This window comes from Callorhinus ursinus, unplaced genomic scaffold, assembly GCF_003265705.2.
Source record: "Callorhinus ursinus isolate GAN/ISIS: 27379988/994484 unplaced genomic scaffold, GSC_fseal_2.0 scaffold4, whole genome shotgun sequence".
In the NCBI taxonomy this organism is placed as follows: Eukaryota; Metazoa; Chordata; class Mammalia; order Carnivora; family Otariidae; genus Callorhinus; species Callorhinus ursinus.
In genome coordinates this window covers 71,680,574-71,693,829 of record NW_027397066.1, presented here as the reverse complement: position 1 = coordinate 71,693,829, position 13,256 = coordinate 71,680,574, and the positions used below count along the sequence as shown (strand labels likewise).

Here is a 13,256-nt window from a genome sequence, read left to right as displayed (position 1 = left end):
AGCTCAGTCATGATCCCAGGGCCCTGGGGATCAAGCCCCACATCGGGCTCCTTGCTCAGCAGGGAGCCTGCTTCTCCCCTGCCTGCCACTCCCCCTGCTTGTGCTTGCTCTCACCCTCCCTCCCTCCCTCCCTCTCTCTCTCTCTCTGTGTCAAATAAATAAATAAAATCTTTCAAAAAATGTCTCAAGTTTTAAAACATGAACAAAAATTTTTAAAGTATGGATTTATCTTGACTGGATCCTCTGTGGTTATTAAACTCTGATATCAAAGCCATGTCCAAGTCTAAGAGTTACACATGCTTTGTATAATGATTGTTAATGATTGTTAATAATATAAGGTTAATCCTTGCAAACATGCACATACCACATACCCAAACATATGTGTATTTTTAAATCCTCTATCCAAAATTTGCTACAACTTTTACTTTAGTGATTCTTTACTGAGAGTACAGATAAAGTGACAAAAGGAATCAAACTTACTCAGGACTCGTGAAGATCGGTCACTCATCTTGCAAACAACTTCTGCAAATGGAACCACCAGACTCTTCCAGTTCCCAGAATCATGCATCACAGGACATTCTGGGAGCAGAAGGAAAACTGATAATGCTTCTCGGTGTGAAGAACGACACGGAAGAGCTCTGAGAAGACTATCCCTGAGACATGTAGTTATCTGTGGTTGAAAGGATCAGGGGGGGCCCAGCATCCATTAGATACAGATTATAGTGAAAAACAAGCTATGGAACTAGGGGTTTTGTTTCACCATCTTCCAGTGGAAAAATCATTTAGTTTTCCTCAAACCTACTGTTCAAACTCCATCATTCCTTGCATCCCAAATGCCCCTATAGTGTTATGTGAGAGTCATCCTCCCTGTTTTATATTGGGTTGCATGAAGGAAATAAAGTGAAATCACATGTACATGTACATACTGTGTGAATCATGGAGTTCACTCAATTAGAGATTGACAGGTTGCGGATCCATACCCAGATCTATCTGACTTAAAATCTAACATTGGCAGAGATAATGCCGTATTGTTCACCTCACCAATCCTGTTTCATTTTCCTCCTGGGCTCACAGGAAGATGTCATTTCCAGCCTCCCTGCAGTTATGTGGGGCCATATGATTGAGTTCTGGCTAACAGCTTATGAGTGAAGGTGATGTATATCACTTCCAGGCATGACCTGTAAAACCTCTCATGGAACCTTCCATACTCTCTTTCCTTATCCGCCAACAAAATACAAAAGCTCTGGAGGATTTCATGGCCCCAGGGCCTAGGTTTCCAGAAAGAAGGAGCCCAAATCACTCCTCAATGAACCTGTGCAGAGGTGGGAAGGGTAGCAGAATATGCCACTCTGGCAGGAGGATTATTTTGAGCTGAAGGCAAGTGAGAAGAAGCAGTACAAAACAAGCTCTCTGGCTTCCCTCCATCTACTTGAAAACAGAATATCAATGCCCCTTGTGAAGGTGTCCTCTTGCGTCTAAATTCCTGTACCAGGAGAAGGGTAACAACCTTAATTAGCAGAGATGAGCAGGCACTGAGAAAGAGTCTACACAAACCTTACAAGCTAGACCTTATCTACTATCCGTATGCCCAGCTGTTTGCCTTCCCGCAATTTGGCGCCCTTAGAATCTCAGTCCTTTTCCTTTGTGTTGTCTCTTCTCCACAGAATTATTGTTCTTTGTTAAGATGCTATATAAGCAAGTGCTAACACCCCTGTACTTACTCATCACTGAGTGTATATGCAGCATGCACACGTTAATCAACTTCTGTTCATTTTTCTCCTATTAATCTGTCTTTTCTCAGTCTAATCAGCAAATGAAACTAAGATGGGTGGAGGGAAAATATTTCTTTTTCTTCCCCTGCACATGCTTCCCTTCTTCAGCCCTCACTGATGTGGAAAGAAGTCTTCATTGTGTCAAGCCACTGAGATTTGTTTTGTTTTTGTTTTTGTTTTTTAAGATTTATTTATTTATTTGACAGAGAGAGAGACACAGCGAGAGAGGGAACACAAGCAGGGGGAGTGGGAAAGGGAGAAGCAGGCTTCCCACGGAGCAGGGAGCCCGATGCGGGGCTCGATCCCAGGACCTGGGGATCATGACCTGAGCCGAAGGCAGATGCCCAACGACTGAGGCACCCAGGCATCCCAAGCCACTGAGATTTGAAAGTTATTTGTTACAACAGCTAGCGTCACTTACTCTATTTAATAGGTCTTAGGTATTCTTAAGGACAGTGTCTACCTCTACATGTCATAAGGATTAAGTAAGATTATATATGCAATAATAAAGTACCATATATTATTATTACATTAATGTTCTTACAAGTTGTTTTCTCAGATGTCCAGAAGAACATGATTTCTATGGCGCGCTGGTAGGCATAGATGGGAAAATAATGTCACAGAGTCAGATAACTTTGAGAAAAATGGCTAAAACAGCTAGATTTCTTTTGGTTTGTGACATCACAGAATTTTTAATTTGCTGATGTACATCATAACTCCATAATAGTATGCAGCATTTCCAAAGTTGTTTCACTTGGAAGCTGTTTTCAGGGAGCATTCTGTGAAACTAGTGTTCCTTGGAACTCACAATGGGAACAGCACCCCAAGTTATCTCCCATATAACCTAAATAAATTTATTTTTAAAATATATTCAATAACATCTACTATTTTTACTTCTTCATCTTGAAAATAAAACTACTGTATCTACTACACATTAAAGAACACTCTCCCCCTTTCCCTTCCAAATGTAGGGACCTGCGACACCTGGGTGGCTCGGTCGGTTAAGCGTCTGCCTTTGGCTCAGGTCATGATCCCAGTGCCCTGGGATCGAGTCTTGCATCAGGCTCCTTGCCTAGCGGGGAGCCCGCTTCTCCCTCTGCCTGCAGCTCCCCCTGCTTGTACCCTTACTCACTCTCTCTCTCGCCCAAGCTCTAACAAATAAATAAAATCTTTAAAAAAAAAAAACAAAACAGGGAGCTTGGGTGGCTCAGTTGGTTGGGCGACTGCTTTCGGCTCAGGTCATGATCCTGGAGTCTCAGGATCAAGTCCCGCATCGGGCTCCCTGCTCAGCGGGGAGTCTGCTTCTCCTTCTGACCCTTCCCCCTCTCATGTGCTCTCTCTCTCTCTCTCTCTCTCATTCTCTCTCTCTCAAATAAATAAATAAATAAAATCTTTTAAAAAAATAAAAAATAAAAACAAAATACAAAAAACAAATGTAGGGACCCAAAATGGTATAAAGATGACTTTAGGGTCACCTGGGTGGCTCAGTCGTTAAACGTCTGCCTTTGGCTCAGGTCATGATCCCCGGGTCCTGGGATCGAGCCCCGCATCAGGCTCCCTGCTCTGCGGGGAGCCTGCTTCTCCCTCTCCCTCTCCCCCTGCTTGTGTTCCCTCTCTCACTGTGTCTCTCTCTGTCAAATAAATAAATAAAATCTTAAAAAAAAGATGACTTTAACCCAAAAGCATGTGTGATACAGCTGATGCGGAAAGAAGCCTTCAGATCTTCCCTTATCTGACTAAAGACAGGGCCTTCCCAGAGTGAGGCAGCCATAGATGCCCTTGGAGGGCAAGCTTCACTGCCAGGGAAAAACCAGCCACCTGCACTTGGATAAGAAATTACATAAACAAACATTATCACAAGCTGTCATATCTTCCATTTGGCCCCCTTAAAGTCCATTTGTCTCCCTGAAAAGTCCATTTGTTTTCTCATAGAAGCCTCTTCTCCCCCACTCCCTTTTCCCTATTAATTGGCATATAAGCCCTCATCCCTAGCTCTTTGGGGAGTCTCTTCATCTGAATGCTCCCCGAAAGAATGGGAATAAAACTTGTTTTCTTCTGTTAATCAGTCTATTGTCAGTTCACAGGCCCCCAAACACATGAACCTGAGTTAGTGGAGGGAAAGTTTTCCAACACAGCCCAGAATCACAAAATACTAAACTAGAATAGACCTTAAAGAGGAACTCCATAAATAAGGAGCCCAATAAAAAAGGTAAAGAAAATGTGACCCAAGTAGCATAAGGGCTCAATCAGTAGCAGATTCATCTCAACAGATTTGACATTGATCGCAAAAGAGAGACCCGGCTTTTCATTCCCCCAGTCCAGGTGAAGCTTCTCTTGCTTCCCAAATTAGTGCTATATCTGCTAATGGTTATTTACCTCTCAAAATTGTTTTTTCATATTGAAAATAAAAATATTGTATTTACTGTACATTTAAACATGTGCTTAAAAAAGTGCCAGCATCTAAAAGAGGGAGAAGTCAGAGAAGGGGTTGTGACCACAGAAGCAGAAGTCAGTGATACAGGACCAGGAGCCAAAGAATGCAGGCAGCCTCCAGAATGAAGAAAAGTCAAAGAAACAGATTTCCCCTAGAGTCGCTAGCCTTATTTTCTATTATTACTATAACAATTACTATAGTATATATTATTACTATACTCACTAACCATACTAACAATTATTATAACCACAAATTTAGTGGTTTAAAGAAACATGAATTTGTTATCTTATAGTTCTAGAGGTCAGAAGTCCAAAATGAGGGACACCTGGGTGGCTCAGTCAGTTAAGCATCTGCCTTCGGCTCAGGTCATGATCCCAGGGTACTGGGATCGAGCCCCATGTTGGCCTCCCTGCTCAGTGGGGAGTCTGTTTCTCCCTCTCCCTCTGCCCTTCTGCCGGCTTGTGCTCTCTCTCTCTCTCAAATAAATAAATAAAAATCTAAAAAAAAAAAAGTCCAAAATGGGTCTTGCAGGACTAAAATCAAGATATTGACAAGTTGCATCCCTTCTGGAAGCTCAAAGGGAGAATCTGTTCCCTGGCTACTGGTTTCTTACAGGGATAATCCCATCTCTTTTGTTTCTCTAGTTTCTAGAGACTGTCAGCATTTCCTTTCTATTGGCCTTTCTCCATTTTCAAATCCAGAAACACATCTCAAATCTAACTCTGACATTCCTGCTTCCTCTTACAGATACTCTTGTGATTACACTGGGCCCATCCAGATAATCCAGAATAATCTCCCCATCTCAAGATTGTTAACTTAATGACCTATGCAGAATTCCTTTTGCCATGTAAGGTAACACATTCACAGACTTTGAGTATTGAGACATGGACATCTTGGGAGGCCATTATTCCACTACCACAGTTCCCATTATACACCCCATGCAACCATTAATCTATTTTCTATTTCTATGGATTTGCCTTCTTTGAACATTTCATGTAAGTGGAATCAAACAATATGTTATCTTTGTGTTTGTCTACTTTCAATTATATAACGTTTTGAGGGTCACCTATGCTATAACATCTCTCTTTTTTATTGCTGAATAGTATTCCATTGTATGGATTCACCACGTTTTGTTTACCCACTGCCTGGCTGAAAAATATTTGGGTTTTTTCCCACATTTTGACAATCATGAACATGCTGCTATGATCGTTTACACAGAAGCCTTTGTGTGGACATATGTTTTCATCTGGGTGGGATAAACACCCAGAAGTAGAACTGCTGGGTCATACGGTAAATCTATGTTTAACTTTTTTGAGAAGCTGCCAAATTATTTTCTAAAGAGACTGTAACATTTTACATATCTACCAGCCATGAATGAGGCCTCCAGGTTCTCTGTATCCTTACCAATACTTGTTATTGTCTTTCTTTATGATGATGATCATCATTGTGGATGTGAAGTGATATCTCATTGTGGTTTTAATTTGCATTTCCCTAATGATTAACTGTACTAAGCATCTTTCCATGTGCTTATCCATAAATCTTCTCTCATAAAATATCCATTCAAATCTTCTGATCATTTTTTAAATTTGGGTCATTTCTCTTCTTACTGAGTTACAAAAATCATTTATGTATTTGGAATACAAGTCATTTGCCAAATATATGATTTAGATATTTATAAATTAAAAAAATAAAAATTAAAAAGTGCCAGCATCTAGGGTGCCTGGGTGGCTCAGTTGGTTAAGCGACTGCCTTCGGCTCAGGTCATGATCCTGGAGTCCCGGGATCGAGTCCCACATCGGGCTCCCCGCTCAGCGGGGAGTCTGCTTCTCCCTCTGACCCTCTTCCCTCTCGTGCTCTCTATCTCTCATTCTCTCTTTCTCTGAAATAAATAAATAAAATCTTAAAAAAAAAAAAAAAAAAAAAGTGCCAGCATCTAATACAGTGTCTGGAATATATTAACCTCATCATGAACACTTGCCCCCTCCCCTATCACACAGTTCCCTCCCTGACTCAGCTCCCAACAAAATTAAACTGCAGTCATACTGATTCCTGTAAAGAAATTCTATTGCTCTATTTCTCAAGTAAATATTGGCCATTACCATGAAAGAAATCCATTCTGTTTTTGTTAACTTCTTGAAGGTATCTCTTGCCTTTTGTAAGTCCACATCAATGGAAATCGTTTCTACGAGTTCTCTGATACAAGAAATGTAAAAACAAAAAACAAACAAAACACATAAACAGATGGAAAAAAATATTTCTAAACTTCATACCTATTTATCATCTTATTTTACTAGTTAGCAGATAAAAACTTTTTTCTTACAGCTTGCCTCCTTTCAAAATAATTAATTTACTTGGCACAAAAAAATTTTATAAAATTTATATTCTCCTAAAAGAGAGTAGGTAACAATTTATTATCTCTAAAGTGGCTACAAGCGTGGGCTGCAATAATAGCAAAATTATACATATGCTGCATCTGAGAACTGAAACCATTCCCCTATACTCAGCCCGGTACACTGAGAACTGAAACTACCCACCCCTCTCCACACCTTACCATCTACATCTACATTACTTTAGGATTCCACTGTTTCATTAGCATGACTTCACTATTCCAAGAGACCCTAAGCCCAGGCAAGTGGTTTGATTGTGCATTATAGGAACCTCCTGAAAAGACCCATTAACTCCTCAATGGAAAGCATTAATATATGCCCTAAGATTCTTTGAATCTCTTGCCTCAAAGTCAATGCCTTGCTGTTTCCAACCATCCTGGATCATTGGATCTTTTCCCAATCCTAATCAAGTCCCCAGCTGCCCCCTCCCAAACTGAAAGACCTGCCCTAAACCAAACTGCCAGTTCTTGATAAATTCCAACCGGGCCTTCCCCTCAGTAACACTATCAAAGCTTTATCTAGGTATTGTGCTTTCCTGGGTTGTGTTGGTGCTATCTGAAGAGACTCCATCTGTCAAACGACTCGTTTTTATAATGTTCTTATCAAGAAATATTTTATGCTTGCTGAATTAATGGATCAATAGTAATACCAGGGCTAAAATATTTATGTAAATACTCAAAGTAACTGTAAATCTCCGCTTAAAATATATTGTCCTTTGCCATCCTTAGCATCTTAAAACCAAGCCTTGAGGTTCATCACTCCTGGGAGGATACTACTCCACTTTACAAAGGTAATATTCTTCACGTGGAAAATATTCTGTATGCAGTAAAGATTAGCCTGAGGCTAGAGAAGGGAAGAAAGAGGAAACGTTGTATGGCAGAGTCCCTGTCCCTCACTTCTCTCCTGGAAGCATGGCAAGAAGAAGAAAGCAAATGGGAGAGGAAGAAGGCAGAGGGAAGCAGTGTCTGATTTCTCTTCTCTCACCCTTGACCGGGATGTGTGGGGATAAATCGAGATGCTTTTTAGGACTCTAGAAAGACATTGCCTCATGTGTGCCAGGGGGAAGCCATGGCATTCAGCTTCCCTGGGTTTCTCTGGTTCCGAGGTGAGGTTGTTGGACTTAACATTTCCTCCAGTTCCCTTAAAGAGTAAGAGCTCCCCGCGTCGCATTGCCATGGCTGCCCGTGGTGGCGTCGCCGCTGCCGGCAAGGGTCTGCGCTACGCCGAGTCCTCGCCGCTGGCGACCACACGGCCGGACGCGGACATCGACCAGGGACTGGCAAGAAGTTTGATAGTTGTAGGAGTGGGTGTTGCAGCTCTTCTATTTTTCAGGTTGCTATGCATTTCAAATCTGGAAGCCTCTAGAACAAGTAATCACAGAAACGGCAAAGATTTCCACTCCTAGCCTTTCATCCTACTATAAAGGAGGATTTGAACAGAAAATGAGTAGGCGAGAAGCTAGTCTTACTTTGGGTATAAGCCCATCTGCTGGCAAGGCCAAGATTAGAACAGCTCATAGGAGAATCATGACTTTGAACCACCCAGATAAAGGTGGATCTCCTTACTTAGCAACCAAAATAAATGAAGCAAAAGACTTGCTAGAAGCAACCACCAAACACTGATTGATGCTTAAGAATCATTCTGAAGGGGGAAAAAAGGGGGAATATAAAACAAAAAAGTCCTGCAAAGCAGCCTAAACCACGGTGTTCATAATTTTCATACATGTACTGACCACAATCATTTATTCCACTATAAAGGTAAAGATGAACAATCTTAAAAAAAGAGAGAGAGAGAGAGAGCGAGTGACAGTGCAGCTGGGTTAAAAACCAATGGGACAACTGGGGGTTACAAAGAGCCAAAGAACACATGCAACCCGGGTTAAGTGAGTGCCACCTACTGGCCAGGAGGGGGCACAAGATGGGTACAACTATCTTCAGAATCTGTGAGGCAGTTTGGGGCCTACTCAACAGGGAGGGATGAGACCTGAGCTAGTGGGGGGGGACTGGACTGAGTGAGATGTGCTGCAGACACACCAGCAGGGCATCAGCCTCCAGAGAAGGCAGAGGGCAGCCTAAGGGCCCCTTCATGCTACTATCCTCCTTCTCCCTTAAATACTGTTCAATTTAAACAAGGAGGCCATTACACTGAGGGGGCTCTATCACTATGGGGGCCTATGTAAGCAAAAAATCTAAGCCCATGGGCGCCTGGGTGGCTCAGTTGGTTAAGCGACTGCCTTCGGCTCAGGTCATGATCCTGGAGTCCCTGGATCGAGTCCCGCATCGGGCTCCCTGCTCAGCAGGGAGTCTGCTTATCCCTCCGACCCTCCCCCCATCTCATGTGCTTTCTCTCTCATTCTCTCTGTCTCTCAAATAAATAAATAAAATCTTTAAAAAAAAAAAAATCTAAGCCCGTAAATACCTAAGTTATGAAATCGAAACCTAAGGACGACCAGTCACAAACAACCCACTACGCTCTGAGCTATAGCCAGTCAATTAATCTCTTTTCTTTGCTTCTGCACCTTCTCTACATAAGTCTTTCCTCTAGCTCCTGTTGGTGGAGCACCCCTAACCACTTCAGTTTGGTGCTGCCCAGTTTGAATCAGTATTTGCTTAAATAAATCTTGAAATGTTTCATATGCCCCAGTTTCTCTCTTAACCGTTCCCAGGCACAGTATTGTAAAGCATAAAGGGAAGGGAAGAAATACAAGACCGAATGTTGAGCACTTCACAAGAGAGCTGTTAGTATGACTGGATCAGACACCAACTAGAGAAATCAGATTTTCCTCTGTAGTAGTGAACCTAGTTCAAGATAAAATAAATAGAATCTATTTTCCCTATTGCTGGATTCCCCTATCGATCCCACCACAAAGAGAACTGCAAAGTGCTGCGTTGGCCTCTAAGTACTAAGGCAACATTAGAAGAATCACTCATGGACACAAAGATCCTGAAAAAAACACCATTCCTTGTTGTCAGGTAACAGAGGAGGACAGGGCAGTGTGTGAATTAGGAATTACAACTTACAGTGGTCGCGCAGAAAATTCCTTTACAAAATGGGAGAATTCTGTAACAACTTTTGGAGTTTTCTATGTTGGACTTATTGTTCATAGGTAACATAATATACAAATTAAAATGACTGACTTGAAACATTTCATTTTAAATATTTCTCAATGTCCCTCCCCATTTTAAATGAAGATAAGTCTCATGTAAAAATTACCTTTTCTTTAAAAAACTTGCAGTCAGACAAGCAGGAGATGAAAATATCTTCATAATTTCACTGTAAAAGTAACAACACGCTTGTTAAGTCGTAATGTACTATAAAGCATGCCTCCTCTTATATCCAACTATACAACTGAGGACATGGAATCGTTAAGGAAAACAACTACTCTCCTATGAGTCTTCCAAATTCTGGGCATATTTTGTGCTGATAAATCTCCCCCAAACCCTTCATAGTTGATTTTACCAAGTCATGGATTTAAATAAAATCCATCCTTCTGAAAACAGAAACTTAGGGTGCCCCAGAGTATAAACTCTGAAGATACAAAAGAGTGCACTTCAATGAGGGCTTTGTAAGAGACAACATGTTTTTGATTCACTCCTGCATCTCCCGTGGCTATCAAGGTGCCTGGGAGCTCTATGTCCTCAATATAGCTGTGTTAAGTAAATGACGAATAAATGAGATCATCAGTGACTTCTTCAGACTTTGAGGTGGTAGAAGAGAATCATGGTTAAAATGCACATGCCTTCACAGCAAAGCCAAACCTTCTGTCTTATGTTTAGGATAAAATGACCCCATGGCTTCAAAACCAAATATTTGATTTATAACTTATCCAACAGAGCGACCTCTCAGCCACTTTACGTTCAGTGCTTCCTGTTGCCGCTGCTATCCATTTATCCATCAGGGACTGGGTAATTTGGCTTATTTCTGGCAGGATTTTCCTGGAAACATCTGTGGAACTGGTATTCTTCATGGAAGAAAAAAAATGATCAGGAAAACATACCCACATGCTGAGGAATAAATAACACTGCAAAGCTTGTGGCAGGTGGTAGGTAGGCCCCACCCTCTCTGATGTAGGGTTTGGTGAGAAGAGTTATGTCCTCAGACTGACCTGGCTTTTCCAGTTCCTAGCCTTGGCCACTTGGCTTGGTCTGAGCCTTAGTTTTGTCATTTAAAAATGGAATGACACAAAATAATTGAAAACAGGGACTCAACCAGATACTTGTACACCAATATTCACTGCAGCATTATTCACAATAGCCAAAAAGGTGGAAACAGCTGGTGTACAGTGACAGTATCCATAGATGAACATGGTGTATACGTGCAGAAGAATATTCAGCCATAAAAAGGGAAGAGATTCTGATACATGCTGAAACATGGATGAACTTTGAAGACATTATGCTAAGTGAAATAACCCAGATACAAAAGGACAAATATTGTGTGATTCCACTTATATGAAATTGGCAATTTCATAGAAAGTAGATTAGAGATTACCCAGGGCTGGGGGCAGTCATGGAATAGAGACTTATTATTTAATGGTTACAGAGTTTCTGTTTGGGGTGATAAAAGTTTTGGAGATGGATAGTGGTGGTGGTTGCACAATACTGTGAATGCAATTAATGACACTAAATTACATACTTAAGAACAGTTAAAATAGAAAATTTTATGATGTGTGTGTGTGTGTGTGTGTGTGTGTGTATTTTAACCACAATAAAAAAATGAGATAATAATACCTACTTCTCTGGACTCTTGTTAAGATTAAATGACATTAGGTATACAAAGCCTTTGGATTATAGTTGGTATTCAGTAAATACTAATTTCTTTCTCCCCTCTAATCACCCATAGATTTTTACTTTTATTTTTTTAAAGATTTTTATTTATTTATTCAAGAGAGAGAGAATGAGAGATAGAGAACACGAGAGAGAAAAGGGTGAGAGGGAGAAGCAGACTCCCTGCTGAGCAGGGAGCCCGATGTGGGACTCCATCCCAGGACTCCAGGATCATGACCTGAGCTGAAGGCAGTCGCTTAACCAACTGAGCCACCCAGGCGCCCTAGATTTTTACTTTTAGATCAGTGGTTTCCAAACTTTAGCATGCAACAGAATGACCTGGTGATCTTGCTAAAGCATAGACTGCTGAGCCCATCCCCGCAGTTTCTGATTTAGGAGTGGAGCTCGAGAATTTGCATCTGGCAAATTCCCAGGTGATGCTGTGGCTCTGGTGTAGAGACCACACTCTGGGAACCATGGTTCTAGACAATACTTGAAACCAAACAGCTCGAGGCGCCTGGGTGGCTAAGTCGTTGGGCATCTGCCTTCGGCTCACGTCATGATCCCAGCGTCCTGGAATCGAGCCCCGCATCGGGCTCCCTGCTCCACGGGAAGCCTGCTTCCCTCTCCCACTACCCCTGCTTGTGTTCCCTCTCTCGCTATCTCTTGCTGTCAAAAAATAAATAAAACCTTAAAAAAAAAAAAAGAAAAAAGAAATCACATGGCTAGGGGGTGGTGTCAGAAATCACTATATGGAAAGAAAAAACCTGTCTTTTAATAATAGCCTTCCAAAGACATTAGTGCTCTGCTCCATGTTATACCCCTGCCTCCAAAGAACTTGTAATAAGTCAGGAAGTTCTTTTTTTGGAAGTAACCTCTATCTATGCCCAACATGGGGCGTGAACTCAAGACCCCGAGATCAAGAGTCACATACTCTACAAACTGAGCCAGCAAGGCACCCCATGAGTCAGGGAAGTCTTCATCGTTTTTATTTAATGCTTAAATAAAGACCTCCGGAAAAAAATGTGTAACCATGACTTCTGAAGTTCCCTTCAGCTTCTTGATCTGAGCCCTGGGTGTCCCCTCTAGTTCAATCATGAGAGCACTTGTATTCCCCCCCACACACGGCTGGAAACTTAGGACAATGAGGTGCTCCCTATTGGCACTTACATACCATTTCTTCTACTCTCTTCAAAATCCCAGCTCCTCTAAAGTAATCATCTCCCAGTGTCCTGGTCACTACCATTCAACACTGAAAACTTTAGTACCTTGCTGTCTTCCTCGGCACTGCCATGCTTGTTGTCATGCTTCCTGTAATTCTTGGCAACTACATAACTAATAAACAGGATTTATTTCCCACCCTGATCTCTCAAGTCTTTTTTTTTTTTAAGATTTTATTTATTGGGGCACCTGGGTGGCTCAGTCGGTTAAGCGTCTGCCTTCGGCTCAGGTCATGATCCCAGGGTCCTGGGATCGAGCCCCGCATCGCGTTCCCTGCTCAGCAGGAAGCCTGCTTCTCCCTCTCCCACTCCCCCTGCTTGTGTTCCCTCTCTTGCTGTGTCTCTCTCTGTCAAATAAATAAATAAAATCTTAAAAAAATAAAGTATTTGGAGCTGAATAATAATGAAAATAAAAACATCAAAATTAAAAAAAAAGATTTTATTTATTTATTTGAGAGAGAGAATGAGAGATAGAGAGCACGAGAGGGAAGGGGGTCAGAGGGAGAAGCAGACTCCCCGCTGAGCAGGGAGCCTGATGCGGGACTCAATCCCGGGACTCCAGGATCATGACCTGAGCCGAAGGCAGTCGCTTAACCACCTGAGCCACCCAGGCGCCCCCTGATCTCTGAAGTCTTGATCTCATCTCCACACTTCTCTCTCTGCCTCAACTACCCATGCCC

The 13,256-nt window shown here is 41.9% G+C and overlaps 1 protein-coding gene and 1 pseudogene across 2 annotated transcripts in view; one reads left to right on the top strand and one right to left on the bottom strand.

Annotated features, from left to right (window-relative positions):
• Positions 1-13,256, bottom strand: part of HERC6 (HECT and RLD domain containing E3 ubiquitin protein ligase family member 6) — a 59,110-nt gene that overhangs the window by 27,328 nt on the left and 18,526 nt on the right. For both annotated transcript variants that reach the window (XM_025873415.2, XM_025873416.2), the window contains exons 9-12: positions 10,433-10,554; positions 9,807-9,866; positions 6,306-6,399; positions 481-670 (exon numbers count right to left, since the gene is read on the bottom strand). In XM_025873415.2, coding sequence (XP_025729200.1) covers positions 481-670; positions 6,306-6,399; positions 9,807-9,866; positions 10,433-10,554 — 466 coding nt within the window. The remainder of the gene's footprint in view (positions 1-480; positions 671-6,305; positions 6,400-9,806; positions 9,867-10,432; positions 10,555-13,256) is intronic.
• LOC112825399 (dnaJ homolog subfamily C member 15 pseudogene) lies at positions 7,755-8,241 on the top strand (annotated as a pseudogene).